The sequence below is a fragment of the Netta rufina genome (genome assembly GCF_964035555.1).
Source record: "Netta rufina genome assembly, chromosome: W".
NCBI lineage: Eukaryota > Metazoa > Chordata > Aves > Anseriformes > Anatidae > Netta > Netta rufina.
In genome coordinates this window covers 7,597,156-7,617,753 of record NC_140139.1, presented here as the reverse complement: position 1 = coordinate 7,617,753, position 20,598 = coordinate 7,597,156, and the positions used below count along the sequence as shown (strand labels likewise).

General features: G+C 44.3%; 1 protein-coding gene across 3 annotated transcripts in view; it reads right to left on the bottom strand.

The window, feature by feature from the left end:
- Window positions 1–1,995: 1,995 nt before the first annotated feature.
- The window catches only part of SETBP1 (SET binding protein 1), a 401,006-nt gene continuing 382,403 nt past the window's right edge, over window positions 1,996–20,598 (bottom strand). For all 3 annotated transcript variants that reach the window (XM_084304399.1, XM_084304398.1, XM_084304400.1), the window contains 2 exons: window positions 9,905–10,072; window positions 1,996–2,737 (listed from right to left, as the gene is read on the bottom strand). In XM_084304399.1, coding sequence (XP_084160525.1) covers window positions 2,196–2,737; window positions 9,905–10,072 — 710 coding nt within the window. In that variant the 3' untranslated portion in view covers window positions 1,996–2,195. The remainder of the gene's footprint in view (window positions 2,738–9,904; window positions 10,073–20,598) is intronic.

Genomic DNA, 20,598 nt, shown 5'->3' with positions numbered 1-20,598 from the left:
ACTCATATGTACCGAGCATCAAAACAACTTCGTTGATGGATGACCCATTTTTCACATGCCATTGGAAATGCCAAGTTGCTTCATAGAAACATGCTATCATAACTGAATATCCACGTACACCTTATTTGAAATGCTGTGATATTCCGTCGTTCCTTGGGATAGCACTCAGAATGAGAGTGTGCACATGTAAGGCTCTACTTTTCTATTGTCTATATTGCAACTAGTTGTAACTAGGCAAGTAAATGAGAAAAATATATATCACAGAATCACAGAATTTCTAGGTTGGAAGAGACCTCAAGATCATCAAGTCCAACTTCTGACCTAACACTAACAAGTCCTCCACTAAACCATATCACTAAGCTCTACATCTAAACGTCTTTTGAAGACTTCCAGGGAAGGTGACTCCACCACTTCCCTGGGCAGCCTGTTCCAATGCCTAACAACCCTTTCAGTGAAGAAGTTCTTCCTAAGATCCAACCTAAAACTCCCCTGGCTCAACTTAAGCCCATTCCCCCTCATCCTGTCACCAGGCACATGGGAGAACAGACCAACCCCCACCTCGCTACAGCCTCCTTTAAGGTACCTGTAGAGAGCAATAAGGTCACCCCTGAGCCTCCTTTTCTCCAGGCTGAACAAGTCCAGCTCCCTCAGCCGCTCCTCGTAGGACTTGTTCTCCAGGCCCCTCACCAGCTTCGTCACCCTTCTCTGGACTCGCTTGAGCACCTCCATGTCCTTCTTGTAGCTAGGGGCCCAAAACTGAACACAATACTCGAGGTGCAGCCTCACCAGAGCCGAGTACAGGGGGACGATCACCTCCCTAGCCCTGCTGGCCACACTGTTTCTTATGCAAGCCAGGATGCCGTTGGCCTTCTTGGCCACCTGAGCACACTGCTGGCTCATGTTCAGCTAACTATCAAACATCACTCCCAGGTCCTTCTCCGCCAGGCAGCTCTCCACTCATCTCCCAGCCTGTAGCTCTGCTTGGGGCTATTGCACCCCAGGTGCAGGACCCAGCACTTGGCCTTGTTGAACTTCATACAGTTGGCCTCAGCCCATCGGTCCAGCCTATCCAGATCCTCCTGCAGAGCCTTCCTACCCTCAAGCAGATCGACACACGCACCTAACTTGGTGTCATCTGCAAACTTACTGAGGGTGCACTCAATGCCCTCATCCAGATCATCGATGAAGATTTTAAAGAGGACTGGCCCCAGCACCGAGCCCTGGGGAACACCACTAGTGACCGGCCTGCAACTGGACTTGACTCCATTCACCACGACTCTTTGGGCCCGGCTATCCAGCCAGTTTCTAACCCAACGAAGCGTGCGCCAGTCCAAGCCATGAGCAGCCAGTTTCTTGAGGAGAATGCTGTGGGAAACGGTGTCAAAAGCCTTGCTGAAGTCAAGGTAGACCACATCCACAGCCTTTCCCTCGTCCACCCAGTGCGTCACTTTGTCATAGAAGGAGATCAGGTTTGTCAAGCAGGACCTGCCTTTCATAAACCCATGCTGACTGGGCCTGATCGCCTGCTTGCCCTGCAAGTGCTGCGTGATGACTCTCAAGATAATAAATATATATAGTTCTATCAGGAGTCAGGCATTTGGGGTTATGCTGCCCCAAAACCTGGTAGGTACATAAAACCAAAAAAAAAAAAAAGAAAAATTCAAACAGATTATAACCAAGATCACAGTTGAGAAAATTACACTATTTTTTTTGTTCTTTTTTTTTTATTATTTTTTTTTCCTTTTTTTTACAGTGATTTCTACTATGGTATGGTTACTCGTAGTTTCACATGGCCTGCCAAACAGAATTGGAGTCGAGCATGCAGCCCTAGTGACAACGTTCAGCTCTCTGTGAGGATGACCTCCCACCTCTGGGTACGGTGTGAGCACAGCAATGCCAAGATGCTGATTAGTTTTGGAAACTCTGCAAAGTAGACAGTCTCCCCAACTTTGAAACCCCACCCCCCTCGCCCCCAACTTTCCAGCCCCTCACCCTTTCCCCCTCTTTCCTGAGGGGCCGGGGCCGAAGCGATGAAGATGTGAACCCCAGCTGGCACAGCTCTCCATGATGGGTTTCGGCTGCCCGAGGGACAAGTCCGGTGCTGTCGTGGGGGCAAAGCAGACTGCGTGCCTCCAGTCCGCCAGTCCCGGCATGCCCTGCTACCGGCACCCGACATCCAACAGGGTGTGCTGGCCTTATGGGAGGCCTTTGCTTTCACTTCCCCTGCCTTTCCGGTGCCGCTTCATTTTTACGTTCTCCTCCTCCTCCTGTGGGGACTTACTTTTCCTTTTCCCAAACCGGGGCGTCCGGGGCGGAGGGAGAGGGGGTGGCAGGGGGTGAGGAGGGAGTGGCGTCTCTCGAGCCATGTGTATTACAGCCTCGATGGTGGCCATGATCGTGTCTTGGGTGGCTGCTTGCTCCAATATCAACGGATTCAGTGCTGGTCTCTGACCTCTTTTGCTGGGAAGGTCAATGCATTTTTCCAGAATGGGCATTTGGCCTCTGGAGTCTTTGTCAAAGGAGAGGGGTTGCTTCCGGGGACGCCCCCTCCGCTTCTTGACGAAGTTATTGCCTGTCTTTGATTGTCTCTGCAGCCGCTTGGCTTTCAGGATCTTGTTCACGTGATCCAGATTCTTCTTTGTGGACAGGATCTTGGTGTAGTTGCACATCTTGCTCACCTCACACTGGATTGCTTCGATTTCATGGTGCTTGAACCTTTTTTTCAGTGGTGGGCTGGCTGTTGGGAGACAAGGACAGAAACAGGGCTGGGTCAAACAACAGTGAATGGAAACCCTCCTTTGTCTGCTTTCAGTATCATGAAGACTAGGGGTTTTCAAGACTGAGAGGCTGAATGTGACTACTGAAGAAGCAGTGGCTGTGAGAAAGGACTTTGCATAGACAAGCAATTAAAGAAAATAAAAATATAATTATTACACAGAATTATTACAGTCCCAGAAGAATTGCTGTTACCTCCTCTTTTACTGTTCTAAATGAAAACACAACTTTGTTAAGTTGTTCTCAGTGATCTCTCTCCAGTTCTCTTCTAAAGCAGCAAAACTTTCCTACATCAGTGCTTTACTGTAGGTTTGCTTCAGTCTCATTCCTAAGCCTCCAGGGGGAGGGAAGAAAGGGCTGCTTAGCACAGGTGTCATATTGGTCCACCGTAACTATTAAACTTTGTATACCCCAAACACATACTCCTGATGTCTTCACACTGGTCTTTAATGCTTACCTTGGATGTCAGATAGTATGAAAAGTGTTTGTTACTGAAAATAGTGGGCACTTGAAAGTTCTGTGGCTCACTTCACCTGTGGTAAATTCGTTAGTCCCACTTGGATTTCTTTACTATCATCTCTGCAGAAACTAGCTGAAACTATCAGTTGTATAATTGACATTAATGGCCCCTGAAGTAAGCTTACTCCTGCCTGGTTCAGATCACTTACTTTAGATCTGAATGAAGTCCAAAGTAGTTAAGTCTCTTGCCAAGGTCACATTGTGAGTCACTGTCAGAGCTGGAAAGAGAACCCAGCATTTCTTGGCTCTTGGGCCTTTGCTTAGGACACGAGACCTTGCTTGTTTTTTTTTTTTGTCTTAAATTGTTTCATTGTCCTTTAACAAATGCGGCATTTGTTCTTAGTTCAAGATTTGCATGTGGATTATAAGTAACTATCCCTTTGTGAGTGAAACTGTATGTATTAATTCTGCTATTGCAATAACTGGTGCTCCCTTTCACTCCTAACATATCTATTCTGCACTGCTGGAAAAGAAATGATTGAGTTAGTGATTTCTTTTCAGTAAAGAATAAAACATCCCACTAAATTAACTTCAGCCCACATCTACTTGCAAACTTAATTTACACCTGACTATCAAGCAGTCATTTGGGTTTGAAATCTTTGAAGTTTCCAGAGTGGCCAAGATTTTGAGAAAAGTTCATTTGGGGGTTTTCATTCCCTTCATGGCTAACAGGGCAATTCTCTAGCTGTAGTACAAAATAAAGTTGCTGTTGTAGCATTTTCTGTAGATAACCAGAAGCTGTCAAGTGGCAGAATCTTCCCTTGCTCACTATGACAGATTCAGCATACAAACATCACTTACAGTCCTCCCCTCTTGGACAACATAAATTATTGGCTCTTATACCACCACGTTGTTTGGATTCAGCAAAGAGCTTGCATAAACAAATCCAAGTTACAATGCAAGAAGTAGGAGTGAGTCATAAACAAAACACAGACATATGCTCTCTTATAAATACAGACCTGGATGGCCAACTTCCCAAAGTCTGGTTTTCATTAATTGCAAAACAAAATACATTTTCCATATGTAACCCACTCCCCATACAAAAAAAAAAAAAAAAAAAAGAAAAAAAAAGAAAAAGAAAAAGAAAACCCACTTACAGTTTGTGATTCACAAAGGACAAAAGAAAAGAGAAATGCACTCATTTTGGTAGCAAAGAAAAAGAGAAAGGAAATGAAATGTCCAAACTACTAGGGAAAATCTAATTAGTTGCACAAAATTCCTCTCAAGTAGGTCACCCCTAAAAAGGGTGGGTATAAGAGCCCTAAGTGCAAATGGCCGCAAGCTCCTTCTCAGTCAACTGATAAAAAAAATTAGATCCCTGTCACACAAAGCCATTACTCTGTGGCCTCACTGATGACCAACGTATAAAGTCCCAATATTTTCAGTCCTAAGCATTCAACTCTTTGGGGTTTCTCCTAGATTCTGAGAGTAGCTTCAGGTAAGAGGATTTAAGAAATCAAACGCTTTGCACAGCCTTCATATTTGCTGTCCACATTTTGCCTTTTATCACTATTGCCAGGGCCCATTTTCAAGACTTTTTGAAAACACCTATGTTCAAGATGCATTTTTTTCCTCCCAGACAGTAAAGTTTAAATTTTTCAGTTGGTGATGGAAATCTTGTAGATGGGAATTTTAGTGAAAATACAGGAAAAATTGCAAGGTCCATGGTGAAATCTGAAGATTTGGCATTATTCTCATCTTTAATTGGAAAGACAGCAAGACAAAGGGCAGGAAATTAATTTGAAAAGAAGAATCTGCAAGATTTTATATCTATTAGTATCTGTTATTTCTGCATCTAGTATTAATAACCCATCGCTGTCAATGGTGATCTGCTCCATACAGTCAGTAGAGGATGTATTCCTACTCTTCTGTTTTTAAAATGGGAGTTTAATGCCTTTTGAGATGACCATGGACATCCTTCTGATCCCCAGATACTGAATAAGTAGGGTGCAGGTCTCCTGGTGGTCCTGCCAGCCCTGATGGGTGTTTTAGTCACCCAAGGCAACCAGGACACCCAGGCTTAGAGATGGAATGGAGCTCAATGGCATGTAGACAGGGACTGAGTGGAGGAAAGGCAGGCATTTGCTTTCTGCCAAACTGCCTAGTTTTCTAAAATCAACTGATACACAGACAGTTAGTGGTAGATACCTAAACTTATATGTAAATCTGTGAGCTGTATACCCAATGTCTTCCTTCATGTTGTTGAGATGACTTTCTTGCCATCCTAAAACTTTGCAAGCTGACAGACCCTTTCCTTTTGAACTGTAAGTCATTCTCTCTTAATAAAATAATGAAATGAAATGAAATGAAATGAAATGAAATAAAATAAAATAAAAGTTGTTCTGTGCTGGCTTACTGTAGTAATTTTTCTTTCATAAATGCTTTGGAGTATTTATGACTTTCCCAGGAAGCTTGTTAGAAGCTACTAATAATGCTTTTGCTTTTCTCCCTAGCAAGCCGCTGAACTTGCACTCTTTAGAAAATATTTGAATTGTGTTACATAATCTGCCAATAGTCAGAATACACGTCTTGAATAAGTAATATCCTTTCAAGTCAGGCTTTTTAAAGGCGATATTAGGAATCACACAGAATCACAGAATCACAGAATTTTCTAGGTTGGAAGAGACCTCAAGATCATCGAGTCCAACCTCTGACCTAACGCTAACAGTCCCCACTAAACCATTTCCCTAAGCTCTACATCTAAACGTCTTTTAAAGACTTCCAGGGATGGTGACTCCACCACTTCCCTGGGCAGCCTGTTCCTGTGCCTCACAACCCTTTCAGTGAAGAAGTTCTTCCTAACATCTAACCTAAAACTCCCCTGGCTCAACTTAAGCCCATTCCCCCTCGTCCTGTCACCAGGCACGTGGGAGAACAGGCCAACCCCCACCTCGCTACAGCCTCCCTTGAGGTACCCATAGAGAGCGATAAGGTCGCCCCTGAGCCTCCTCTTCTCCAGGCTGAACAAGCCCAGCTCCCTCAGCCGCTCCTCGTAGGACTTGTTCTCCAGGCCCCTCACCAGCTTCGTCGCCCTTCTCTGCACCCGCTCAAGCACCTCGATGTCCTTCTTGTAGTGAGGGGCCCAAAACTGAACACAGTACTCGAGGTGTGGCCTCACCAGAGCTGAGTACAGGGGGACGATCACCTCCCTAGCCCTGCTGGTCACACTGTTCCTGATACAAGCCAGGATGCCGTTGGCCTTCTTGGCCACCTGAGCGCACTGCTGGCTCATATTCAGCCGACTATCCACCATCACTCCCAGGTCCTTCTCTGCCTGGCAGCTCTCCAACCATTCCTCTCCCAGCCTGTAGCTCTGCTTGGGGTTATTGCGCCCCAGGTGCAGGACCCGGCACTTGGCCTTGTTGAACTTCATGCAGTTGACCTCAGCCCATCGGTGCAGCCTATCCAGATCCTCCTGCAGAGCTTTCCTACCCTCAAGCAGATCGACACACGCACCTAACTTGGTGTCATCTGCGAACTTACTGAGGGTGCACTCGATGCCCTCGTCCAGATCATCGATGAAGATATTAAAGAGGACCGGCCCCAGCACCGATCCCTGGGGGACACCACTAGTGACTGGCCTCCAACTGGACTTGGCTCCATTCACCACGACTCTTTGGGCCCGGCTATCCAGCCAGTTTCTAACCCAACGAAGCGTGCGCCAGTCCAAGCCAAGAGCAGCCAGTTTCTTGAGGAGAATGCTGTGGGAGACGGTGTCAAAAGCCTTGCTGAAGTCAAGGTAGACCACATCCACAGCCTTTCCCTCGTCCACCCAGCGCGTCACTTTGTCATAGAAATAGGAAACAATATTATTTTGACTGTTGAGAGTCAGGGACATCTGATTCTACATTTGAAGAAGGCAGGCTATGTGGAAAGGAGTCTGATGGGTCTGCAGGGGGAAGATTTGATGAGATGTGCGTATGACAAAATATCAGGGAGATCTGCCAAAATAAACCACTACTGAAGTGAGAGCCATTAAGTGTTTTCAACTCATCTGGAAGCTCTTGGTGAGCAATCTTTGATATAAAATATTTTGCTATATTGCCATGTGATATACTGCTCTGCTGAAAACCAAAGCTAAGTACTAATCTTTTCCATTTTATCCAGACAGACCCCTGCCCAACCCTGGACCCAAGTTGGTCTGCATTGTTTTTAGGCTTTGTTGTTTTCTTCCTGCACATAATTTACTGTTTGCACATGGAAACATTGCTCTGGGAGGAAGACATTCCCCTATCTCTATTAGGTGAAATTCATCTTAAAAGGGATGAAGAGGAGGTTGGGAATAGTAACGCAGTGTCTGTATATGACATAGGAAGAAGGGAATATGTCTCTGAAGAGATGATTGCAACCTCCAGGTGATGGAGTACCAGGAAGAGGACTTTGCTGCTTGGGCATAGTTATCTCCCTTCACCTTCCCAGGCTGCAGGGCCACATGCTGCCTCTGTGAAGCCCTGAAGCTATTTGGCACAGTCTAGCCCAAAGTGATCAGAAGCTAGAAATACATGTACTTGATGCAAAAGGCTGGCAGAAGAAGGAAAGTGACCTGATTTTTCCCTTACTCCATGGGGAGGACCTATTACGGAGGAAATCCTTCTTTCAGAGAGATCGCTAGAGAGCAATAGGAGAGAGAAGCAGTTTGGCCTCCCGAGACACAGGTAATTCAGATAAGCACCAGCATTTCTGGACTTCTGTCTGAAAATGGATGTCTGAGGCTTTCCACATGCTATCCAAGACAGGCACGCTGCAGTGTCCCCTGCAAACACTCTGTCTCAAATGCAGGCTATGAAAACAAACTGCAAAGTTACACATTGCTTCTGCACATTGCTGCTGCTTTCCGTCCAATCAAACTTTTATACTTTTCCTCCATCCCTTCCCTACTTTCCAGAAACAAACAACCTACCTAACTGCATCAAACAAGCGAGAAGCAGTGTTTGCATTAAAAACAAACACCTCTGCACGTTTAAAATAAGTCACACCGAGGCCGTGCATTTCTCCCCTCCCCGTGGTATGCAGATGTAGTGTGGCTCTGTCTCACAGGCAGAGACAAATCAAAATGAGTGCTGGCAAAGCTGGGAAGTCACAGAGGACTGATATAGCTGGAAATAGCTTCTGAGGCAATAAGAGAAATGTCTACCAAAAAATATATGTTTCCAAAGGTAGCTTAAAGGAGGCTGAACAACCCACTCCACCATGGTGGTGTTGAACAAGGATATATCAGACATCTTGGAAGTTCTCCATTGCTCCTCTGACTTTATTCTGGACAGCTTTGGTATGTCTGCAGCACTAAAGATCAATCTTACAGCCTGTCATTCTCCATCCCTTCAGAGTTGCCTGAGGCCACTTGCAAGAACACAGCACAGAGAAGACTGTTTGCTCAACAGCTGAGCTCAATTTATTGACTTCACTTGAATGAAGGAATTTTGAAAGAGCTCTCCATTAATTACAGGAAACCCATAGCACTGTCCTATTTTCCCATTAACACAGTTTCTTTCAGTTTTCACTAAATTATTTCAACATCTGGGCTACAGATAAACCAACAATTTAATTAGACTTCTGAAAATGGAAAGAATGAACTATGCAGTTAAGCATACACTTTCATCTTGAAACTGATGATAAAATATTTGTGTGCTTTCAGTCTCCATTGCATTAAAAATCTATCCTTAGTTTATATATAGGAAAGTATTAAAGACTAAACAGAGACTCTTGATTTTTTTTTTTTTTACATAAAAGTTTATCTTTATAGAGGCCATGTTACAGCATGGTTCCCTTGTTTTCACTATTTATTCAGGAAACTAGAGAAAATCAAAAAGAGTGCACTGAAACACCACCTTCAATTGCATATGTTATCATTCCATAACTCAGTGATACAAATACCTTTTTGTGAATATGGAATCAGAGGTTTGACAAGACTAAGAAACTCCTAATGGCTGCATGTAGGGTAATGTACTGTGGGCATTCACTGGAAATTAAGACACAGTGCAAGATTAACTTCTCTATCCATACCCCCAAAAGGCATGATGATGACTGAATGGCTTGGCTCAATTTTTGACTGTATAAAGCTATCACCTTCCAATCTGATTCCAAATAGAAGCACAAAATATAAGTTGATTGAAAAAAATGCTACTACTGCTTATTTATTCCCATATATTTTAAATTACTGTTCATTGCCCCAGACGATTTCACATTTGCAAGACAGAATATTATGTTAAAATCATTGAAATATGCAGAAAGAAATCTTAGTTTCTCCTTAGCTATTCACTGTGTATTCAGCATGTTCATACTACAGGGATGGGAACATTCAAATAAATGAACAACAGGGCTGAGAAAGCAACCCAAGAGCCTTGCTTCAGAGTCCCCTGTTAGACCATATGGGCTGGTGCTACTTGTATTCTCATTATTGCACAAGTGGTGGTATGTGAATAAAAGAGATTTGATATGCCAAGATATGATCATGATAAGAAAGTGTTAGAAAAAATTACAGCCTGATTATCATATCAGATATGCATATTTGCAACTACTACTCAAATCAAGAAGTACAAGCACATAGGGTTCAGTGCAGGGAGGAAGAAGGTGAAGAAGAAATAGAGGGAACGGAGAAAAACAACTTCACCTGCTTCAGATGCTGCTTCTGTTGAAGGTAAGAGAGATAATACTGGAGTTGGCATTGCAACACTGTCAACAGCTGCTGGTTTCCTTCTGGTCATCATGTTACAGGCAGAACTTTCCATTTTACTGTGAAGTAAAGTCTGGTCTGCTTTTAAGTGGGGTCCTACAGTTCCTGGGGAAGGAAACAAAATTTGGATGAACATTGATGAATTAATTGAATCAGACTGGGGAATATCTGGAGATGAGTACTCAGCTGCTGTCTTTGCTACAGCAATATATTTTCATATTTCCCTGTACATATGGTCTTCATACTAGCAAGGATCAAGATTTTTGTTAATTTCTAATACTCTTGCTTCAGAAGGTGCTATCAGTGATCTCTATAAACAGTGGGAAACCAGAATAATAATTCCACATTGTTACTCTTTGTTCTGCAAGCAAATACACACATGTATACATGTTTAAAGACAGACACACTTCATATCTCTATTCAGTGAGATTGTCTATTTGTCATTCTCTGTGTAGTATATTCTCCACACAAAGTTATGTACTTCTCTTCTGTAATGACTTGACTCAATGTGTGTTTCGTCTGAGTAAGGAGCAGGCATCAGTAACAGCTTCAGCATATAATTCCCTGTCTAAAGCACATTTCACTTCTACGTATTTTTAGGAATCCCCTTACTAATAAAAATCTACCTTACAACTCCTCAAAGAGGTGTAAGTTAAAAAAAAAGAGTACTTTGTCATACATTTTTCTACCAAAAGATTCTGATGGCATCAGAGTTACACATATAGCAATTACAAAATGGAATAAATGAATGGTAAAAATATACCAAGCTGGTCAAATGTTCCAAGAAAATAAAAGCTATGTAAGCAAGGCTGGTAGATTCCTCCCTTAGCAATGTTTCTCAAACTCTCTTACAATTTGAATCCATTTTTTTGTTTGTTTGTTTGTAAATGCATAAAATTTAAACTGCTGGTTTTGAAATCTTACATATTAGATATCTTCCTGACTAATATATCTGAATATATATTGTTGCGGTTTAACCTGGCCGGCAGCTAAACACCACACAGCCGTTCACTCACCCTCCCCCCTCCCTCTCTGGGATGGGGGAGAGAAATGGGAAAGTGAAGACTGTGAGTTGAGTTTATTAAGACAGGAAAATAATTATAATGATGATAATAGTACTACTACTACTACTGTGTACGAAACAAGTGATGCACAATGCAATTGCTCACCACCCGATGACTGATGCCCAGCCTAGCCCCGAGCAGCCAGCCCCCTCACCCCAGCTAGCCACCCCTATATATTGTGTAGCACGACATCAGATGGGATGGAATACCCCTTTGGCCAGTTTGGGTCACCTGTCCTGGGTCTGTCCCCTCCCAGCTCCTGCTGCACCCCTGTCCTGCCCGCTTGCAGTACAGAGTGAGAAGCTGAGAAGTCCTTGGCTTGGTGTAAGCACTGCTCTGCAACAATTAAAATATCAGCATGTTATCAACACTCTTCTCATCCTAATCCAACACATAGCACCCTACCAGCTACTAGCAGGAAAATTAACTATCCTAGCTGAAACCAGGACAATATCCACCCATTTATATATAATATTTGTGTGAGTTTGTGTATGTGTATACACACCGCATTTACATCTGTAAGTATATGAAAAAAAGAAGAAAAAAAATAAAATAAATTTATCAAGTGGGAAGTCAGCTAAAATGTCTTAGTTTTTTACAGTGAGAGTTTTTGCTGATTTTAGAAAACTCCTAGCAGTTGCTGTTTTATAAAAAAGCAGTAATTCTGCTCTCATGAGGCTGGAGCAAAAGTCTGGTAGGATGAGGAGCTGGTGTTGTGTCTCTGCTAACTTATGAAAACCTCCCAGTCTCTGCAGTGCTGGGCTTCAACATATTCAGGGCAGACTCATTTTTCAAAGGGAGTCTTTAAATCACTTCTTTTTCCAAATCTCAGCCTGTACACGGACCAAAGGGAAAATACATTATATTTTGGCAATTAAATGACACGACAATTCATAAAGTCAGAGAAGTGCTGAGGCCAGAAGGGACCTCTGGAGATCATCTAATCCAATCCCCTTCTTAAGCAGGCTCAGTTACAGCAGTTTGTCCAGGACCATGTCCAGTCAGATTTTGAATATCTCCAAAAATGGAGACTCCACAGCCTCTTTGGGGAAAGATCAACATCAGGTTGGTCAGGCCTGAGTTCTGCTCCATAAATCTAAGTTGACCGTTCCTGAGCATCATCTTATATCCTTCATATGCTTGGAAATGGTTTCCAGGATTATTTGTTCCATCAGCTTCCCAGGGATCAAGATGAGGCTGACCAGCCTGTAGCTCACTGGATCTTTTTTCTTGTACTTATTGGAGTGACACTTGATTTCTTCTAGTCCTCAGGATCCTCTCCTGATTACCACCATCTTTCAAAAACAATTGAGAGTTCCCTTATGATAACACTGGACAGATCTGTGAGTACCTTTGGGTGTATCCTGTCAGGTCCCGTGGAATTATGTATGTCTATTTATCTGTTCCCACATTTTCCCTAGTCTTCTTTTTTTCTGCTGATGTACCTGCAGAAACATTTTGTGTTGTCCTTCTGCACTCACTAGATTAAACTCCACATAGGCTTTGGCTTTCATGAGCCCATCCCTTCATGCTCAGACATTTTCTCTATATTCCTCTAGATCACCTGTCCCTGTTTTCCCCTCTTTTTTTTTTTTTGCTTCCTTTTCAAGTCTGACGTTAGTCAGTAGCTCCTTGCTCATTCATGCAAGTCTCCTGATACCTTTGCTTGATTTGATGCTCATTGTGGTGGATCATTCTTGAGTTTGGAGGAGGTGATTCTTGAAAATCAACCAGCTCTCCTGGATCTCAGTTTTCTCCAGGGCCATATCCCATGATCCGATAAGATTTCTCCAAGAAGACTGTGGTCCTCCCTTTTGCCTTGTTCCTTCTGTTACACTGAGGTGAACATAAGATTTCTCTCTGTCTAAGAAAAGCCTTAACTCCTTTCTGATCTGGTGTTCTATAGCATACACCCACTGCAACATTGCCCATGTTTGTCTGCTCATGAATGCTTATGCTCAGACCCATAAGCTCTGAACTGGTTCATCACACATCCTTAGGCATTGCTCCATGCCTTCCTGCTGCTTTCTTATATCACCCTGCAACCTCTTCTTGACAGCTTGGTCCACCAATTCTTCACTTGATTGTGGGTCAGCATTTCTTTTCCCTGACATTTGTAGTTTAAAGCACCCTGCACCAGCTTGGCCAGGCTGTTGAAAAATATGTTTTTACTCCATTTACTCAGGCGGACCTCTTCTCTCCGTTGTGGTTCTCTAACCTCGAAGAGGGTCTCATGGTCATGAAAAAACAAATCCGTTTCCAACACTAGCTACACATTGAGTTTCTGACATGCAGAACTTGTCCAATCTTCTTCAAGCACTTCCATCTCACTTGCAGGATTGAGGAGAAAACAACCTGCATTCCCATGGTCTTGATCTCAGTTCCCAGAGACACTTACACATGCCTGACATGCTCCTAGACTCCACAACAGTACTTCTGGTACCCATGTGGAAGAGCAGTAGTATTATCAGTCCAAGGGGTGGACAAGCCTTGGATATCTCTTCACAAAGTTCCTGATCCATGCTCCAGGCAAAGAGAAAACCTCCCTGGACAGCAGGTCAGGTCAGAAGACTGGTGCCTTCATCCTCTGCAGCAGCTGGCAACCACTGCTCTTCTTGGTTGCACCTGGATAACATCTAAAAGAGCACCTCACAGAGTTCCCAGAAGTCACCTAATGACCTTGGAAGATCTCAGAAGATCATAGAATCATAGAATCATAGAATATGCACATAGAACACTGCACAGGTATACCCAAAAGTTTAGACCATGTGATTAAGTGCACAGTCCAATCGCTTCTTAAATTCAGACAGGCTTGGTGCAGTGACTACATCCCCGGGAAGCCCGTTCCAGTGCATGACAAAACTCTCAGTGAAGAACCTCTTCCTGATATCCAGCCTAAACTTCCCCTGCCTCAGCTTAACACCATTCCCAGGGGTCCTATCTCCGGAGTTTATGGAGAATAGGTCACCTGCCTCTCTACTCCCCCTCATGAGGAAGTTGTAGACTGCAATGAGGTCCCCCCTCAGCCTCCTCTTCTCCAGGCTGAACAGGAAAAGTGACCTCAGCCGCTCCTAATACATCTTTCCCTCTAGGCCCTTCACCATCTTTGTTGCCCTCCTCTGGACACTCTCCAACAGTTTAATGTCCTTTTTGTACTGTGGTGCCCAGAACTGCACACAGTACTCGAGGTGAGGCCAGACCAGCGCAGAGTAGAGTGGGACAAGGCTGCCCAGAGAGGTTGTGGAGTCTCCTTCTCTGGAGATATTCAAAACCTGCCTGGATGCCATCCTGTGTAATGCGCTCTGTGTGACCCTGCTGGGCAGGGGGTTGGACTGGACAATCTTCAGAGGTCCTTTTCAACCTCGACCATTCGGTGATTCTGTACGCAACACCACTACCACAACACCAGCAGTGCTGGACAGGCCGCGATCGCCATATGGTGGTTTGGAGGTGTAGTGGTTTTACTCAGGTGGGCAGCCGAGTTCCACTACAACCGCTCTCTCATTCCCCCCTCCTCAAGAGGAAGGGGGATAAAATACAACACAAAGAGCTCGATGTTTGAGATCATAATGATTTAATTAAAGGGAAAGGGAATGCGGAAAATAAAAACAAAACAAACAAACAAACAAACAAACAAAACAAAACAAAACAAAAAAAAACAAAAAACAAAAAACAAGGCTGTGTGGAAGCACAGAAAGAAAGGGAAAAAAAAGTTATTGTCTACTTCCCATCAATGAGCGATGTTCGGCCACGTCCTGGGAAAGCAGGGCCTCAAAACGCGTAACAGTTGTTTGGGAGAACAGCCCCCTCCCCTACAAGAGCCCCCTTTTTATTGCTGAGTGTGACATCAGGTGTTATGGAATATCCCTTTGGTTGGTTTAGGTCAGCTGCCCTGGCGATGTCCCCTCCCTATCACTTGCCCACCCCCAGCCTGCTGGCTCTTGGGGGCTTGGAGGGAGTTCTGATGTTGTGCCAGTGCTATGCAGTAATAGACACAATACTGGAGTGATACCTGTTCCAGGTACGAATGCATAGCACAGCACTGTGTGGGCTGCTGCAGGGAAAGGTGACTCCATCCCAGACAGACCCAGCACAGGAGGCCGCAGCGGGCACTACCTGCCAGCCGCAGCAGCAACTCATGCAATCCAAGCAGAAAGGATCTGTGCTTCTGCTGGTACATTTTGGTAGGTTAATATCAACTAACTGAACACTTACTGTCACTGAATGAGACCTTACTGTGGGTGGAGAAGAGCGCATTATTCCTAGGATGTGGCATTGTGGCAACCCGTAGCATTGACTTGGTGCTGGCTCTGGAGAAGATGCAGGATCTACTGAATCTCTACCCATCTGAGTCGCAACCCTCACTCCTCAGTGGTGTATTTTCAAGTTAATTGTGGGGCTTCGCTTTACTAAGCATGTGATAAATTAAAGGCATGAAGGGAAAAAAAGAATCTGGGTTTGAGTAGGAGAGTTAATAGGAGAGCGCTGAAGGAGAGCGCCTCACAGGCTTGGAGATATTAATTACTGATTAGGGATTTGCACTTCCTAACTGTTAAATATATCTGATTAGACACAAAGAATGTTTCTGGTAGAACATGGCAGCTCCTGCTTTCCCTCAGAAGAAACAGCCAGCAAGCTCACAAGAACTGAGAATAACACATAGAATCATAGAATCATAGAATATCCCGAGTTGGAAGGGACCCATAGGGATCATCAAGTCCAACTCCTGGCACCACACAGGTCTACCCAAAAATTCAGACCATGTGAATAAGTGCACAGTCCAAACGCTTCTTAAACTCCAACACGCTTGGTGCAGTGACTACGTCCCCGGGGAGCCCGTTCCAGTGCATGACAACCCTCTCAGTGAAGAACCTCTTCCTGATATCCAGCCTGAACCTCCCCTGTTGCAGATTGACCCCATTCCCATGGATCTTATCACTGGTCACTAAAGAGAATAGATCGGTGCTTGCCCCTCCACTCTGTGAAATGTGTTCGTCTGATTCGTGTCAACATGGAACAATGCTAGGGCCGCATGGTATGATGAATGTGACCTTCTGTCATACATACCCTTGTATAACCACAAGTCTAAGAAAAACAGAGGGGTTAATGTATATAGTTCTTGTATCTTGCAAAGGAATGTTTTAGCAATTCGTGTCAATAGAGAGCTTGAAGGGAAATGTACTTGTAGGCTTTTTCCTTGAAGTCTCTGATATCTGGGAGGGGTTCAGAATAACTGCTAACTATTATGACTGTTGCATGGGACACTATGCAAGTCTCTGATATATGGCCAGGAGATTAAGGAGACAGGGAAAGCTGAAGAACGACTAAAAGACAAAACTTGCAGGGGACGCTGCACAAGTCTCTGACATACAGCCAAGTTGGACAAAGAAGGACAAGAGGGAGAAAGACTATGAGCCTTCGGCACGAGAGACCCCCAGAGGGACCACCGGAGACTGATATGCATGCTCCAGTAGGAGGGTTTGTATTACGGAAACTAATTATAATAACCCTGTGTTTTTTTAGAAGTAGTAATGAATATGTATTAGCCTAGGAGCATAAAAATCAGCTGCTTGATGTAACTGGTGTGTGTCTAGGTGGAGCGGAGACTCCCGACGCTCCCAGCGCTGTTTGCTTACCTCTATTCTTTTAATAAATTATAAACTTTGGTTATAATCCTATTTTGGGACTGAGCAATTTGTAACAATTTGGGGGCTTGTCTGGGATGGCTTTGGTTCCTGAATTCCGATTTGATCTAGGAGAGGGTACCCACAATTTGGTGGCCCCTGTTCGAGTCAGGTCAGGACTAATGCCATCTTGAACCTGAATAAAGGTAAGCAAAGATTTTGTTTTTTTTTATGAGCTCCCTTGCCGGCTGCAGCACTGTATTTTGCCCGTAATTCTGTGCGCAAAGATCCGAACAAAGATGATGGAGTCGTAAGTGTTTAAGGAGTATACCGTTCAGTTGGGTGGGATTCGGTTGCCTGTGTGTGTAAGAGTGTGACTGAGACGGAAGTTAGTTCCGAAGTGAGTGTGGAGGTCTTCTAACCGTGGTTCCAATCTCCCGCGAGGGACTTGGCCGGTGAAGGACCGAAGTGATTCCTATAGGATTTGTGGGTGGGTGATAGGTCCTAAACCCCCTGCAAGACACTCTTACTAAGGTAACCAAGGGCTGTGGGAATTGCCATAGTAAAATTCCTAGATGGGTCAGGCAAAATCGAAGACCAGGGACCAGAAGAAAGGGAGCAAATTACCAGAAAGTCCATTAGGAATAATGATTAGAAATTAGAATGATAGGGGCCCCAGAAAATGAAAGAGTAAATTAAAAACGGTCCAGTATTATATGATAAAATGACCAAAAGAAGCCATAAGACCCCAAGTATTTTGGCCGATATTTGGGTCCACAGAGGACTGGGTCTGTCAGGCTTTGACCATTAATGTTAATAGTAGAACACCTGTGGATCTGGAAGAGAGCAAGTATGCTGCAGCTGAAACATGGAATTAGAAATTAGAGAGCAATTGATTAAGAATGAATATGGGACACATTTGCAATGTACTGTGCCTGTGGTGTGCTTAGACCTCCAGATAACAGGAGCCCCTTGGACCCCGAGAACCAGATCAAAACAACCTCATGGTTCGGACTTTAACCAAGGGGTCTGAGATAAGGAGGACTGTTCACAAAGGGACAGGTTATGCATACGTATAGGAGTGTTGGGAAACTTCATGTATATGTAACTCTTCCTCGTAAGGGGGTGTCGAGAGGCAGGAGACCTTTTCTCCATTAACACCAGTGACAGGACCCGCGGGAACGAGGTTAAGTTGAGGCAGGGGCAATATAGGCTTGACATCAGGAGGGGGTTCTTCACAGAGAGGGTGGTTGCACACTGGAACAGGCTCCCCAGGGAAGTGGTCACTGCACCAAGCCTGTCTGAATTTAAGAAGAGATTGGACTGTGCACTTAGTCACATGGTCTGAACTTTTGGGTAGACCTGTGCGGTGTCAAGAGTTGGACTTGATGATCATTGAGGGTCCCTTCCAACTCAGGATATTCTATGATTCTATGATTCTATGATTCTCTTTACTGGCTATAACCAAAGCAAGTTGCCACGTTAGGGACTACCCCCCCATTGCCCCTGTGCCACCCAGCGCTGAGTAAACATACCTACTTTACAATCTTACTGATTGTGGAGTCAGCTTTCTGTGAGTCATTTTGGTGAGCCTGGCAGGAGACACTCTGCTCGGCTGCGGGATCGGCTGCGGAGAGGACGCCCCTAGGTGCACCCTGAGTGTTTTGCTTGGAGGGGACTCCACTCTCAGCTGCTCACCGCAGGAGCAAAGACCTCCTGAAGCTGCAGACAAATGGTATGTTTTCAGCTGCTGGAGGGATACTAACTGGAGTGTTAATAATTGTATGTCTTATTCTTAAATGTCCAGGTATTTTGTGTTGAAAGTATTTGTGTAAGTGTAAGGGTTTGAAACAAAGTGGAACAAGTCACTCCATGAAAAACACAGTCACAGACAACACTTATTTGGATTGGGTATTATTCTAAATTATATTCTTGTGGTATGAATGAGATGTGCTAGAGGCCTCTCTGTGTGATTGCATGATTGTGCTGTGTGAGTGAGACGCAGTGTCGCTGCAAAACGAGTGCAGAGTTCCGATCAGTGGTTCCGTATTCTCTGCGAGGGGAGTGGACGGAGACGATGTCTCCCCAGATGTTTCTGGGTGTTTGCTGTTGCTGTTACATTCAAATTTGTTTGACCAATGAAAAGTTGTTTTGAAAAGAACTGCTGTGGAGAGAAGGGTATAAGAGGGGAGCCTGGCCTCAAGATAAAAAAAAGGCAACATGATGAAGTTACGTCATCAATAAAGAAGTAGAAAGAAGGAATGAAGAGGAACAGGCTAGCAGAACGGAGACCAGGACGGGAACAGGCACATTGATCGCCCCATGAAGATGGGTTCGGCCAAACTCAGCAAACTGCTCAGAAAAGGTTGTACAGAAAGTCGCCGGAAATGGGCGCACCAGAGCTGGGAAGAAGCTCAAGCTGAGAGAAGCGGACCCGCGCACATAACTGCCCCTTGCTGGTAAGCAGCCGGACATTATGGGGAATCATACGTCCTTAGAAACAAAGACTGTCCTGGTAACCTTACAGCTTATTCTCCTTATTAACAATCGGACAGTTTATGAGCCTGAAATATGGGACCAAATTGAGGTCAAGGTGTGGGACTCTGCAACTAAAAATGACAAGGTTGCGGTGGGATTGCTCAGCACCTGGCGAGTAGTCTCTGAGGCCTTAAAGAGCCGTGTGGGACCACAGTCAGAAACGTGTGGTTTGCCAGACAGTGAGGGGCTCCTTTACTGATCCGACTGCTACGCCATCGACCCCCCCACCGCTACTGCCATCGAAGGCTTTTGCTGTTACACCCCCTGTTGACCTGGACGTGCCTTTTGACCCAGGCCCTATTGGCCTTGAAAAGGAGATGGATATGCTTTTCTTCGATCTGGGAAGAAGGGGATACATAAGGCCTGAAGACGGAGTTGCTTGACAACTTAAAGCAAGACATATTGTTCAAAAGGAATGGAAAATGGAGACTGTTAAGTCATGGAACTTAAAGGATTGTTTGTTACCTTTCCTAATTGTACGTATGTATAGGCATACTCTGGTTTAGTATGTAAAAACAATGTTCTATATTTTTAGAACGTTTGATGTTCGTGTGTGCATGTTGGTGGAGCCTAGACTCCCCACACACCCAGCGCTGTTTATTTGCCTTTTATACCTTTTATAGCTTTTATAGCTTTTATGTACTTTTTTTGTACTGGGTCTGGCTGGAACGTTAACTTTCCCGGCAGCAGCCCATACAGTGTCGTACTCTGTACTTGTAGCTGGAACAGCAGTGTTATCACACCAGTGTTGTGTCTACTGCTGAGCAGCATTCATTTATTTTGTTTATTTGTTTTCCTCCCTTCTTTTTATTTTTCCTTTTCCCCTCCCTTTTCCCCTTTCCCTTTTTATTTCCCCTTAGTTAAATTGTTTAGTTCATGGTAGTCTTTATTTAATGATTATAATTATTTCCCTTTAATTAAATTATCCTTATCTCAACCCGTGAGTTGTTCTTTGCTTTACTTCTCCCCCTCCTCATCTAAAGGAGGGGGAGTGAGAGAGCGGTTGTGGGGTTTAGCTGCCCAGCATGGTAAAACCACCACAGTCCTTTTTGGCTCCCAACGTGGGGCTCGAAGGGTTGAGATAACAATAGAATTGATTAAACGCATACAACTAACACACTTGCTTGCTAGTAACCATGTCCATTGCCCTGTTAATAATAATAGCTTTGTTCATATGTCATGCAATTCGTGTCATATTCTCCTTTCTCCTATATATCCGATCCGACAAAGTGCTACAATCTGTGTTCACTTTTTTTAATTCGTTGTGCTGCCAAGCACTGACCTTGGTTTTACTCTGGAATTCAGGCTCTGCGCTGTTATCATTTGGGTCCCATGGAAACTATCTTTCAGGGAATATTCAGAACTAAACTGCCTTCCTTTTCTCATCTGGACACCAGTTTATTAA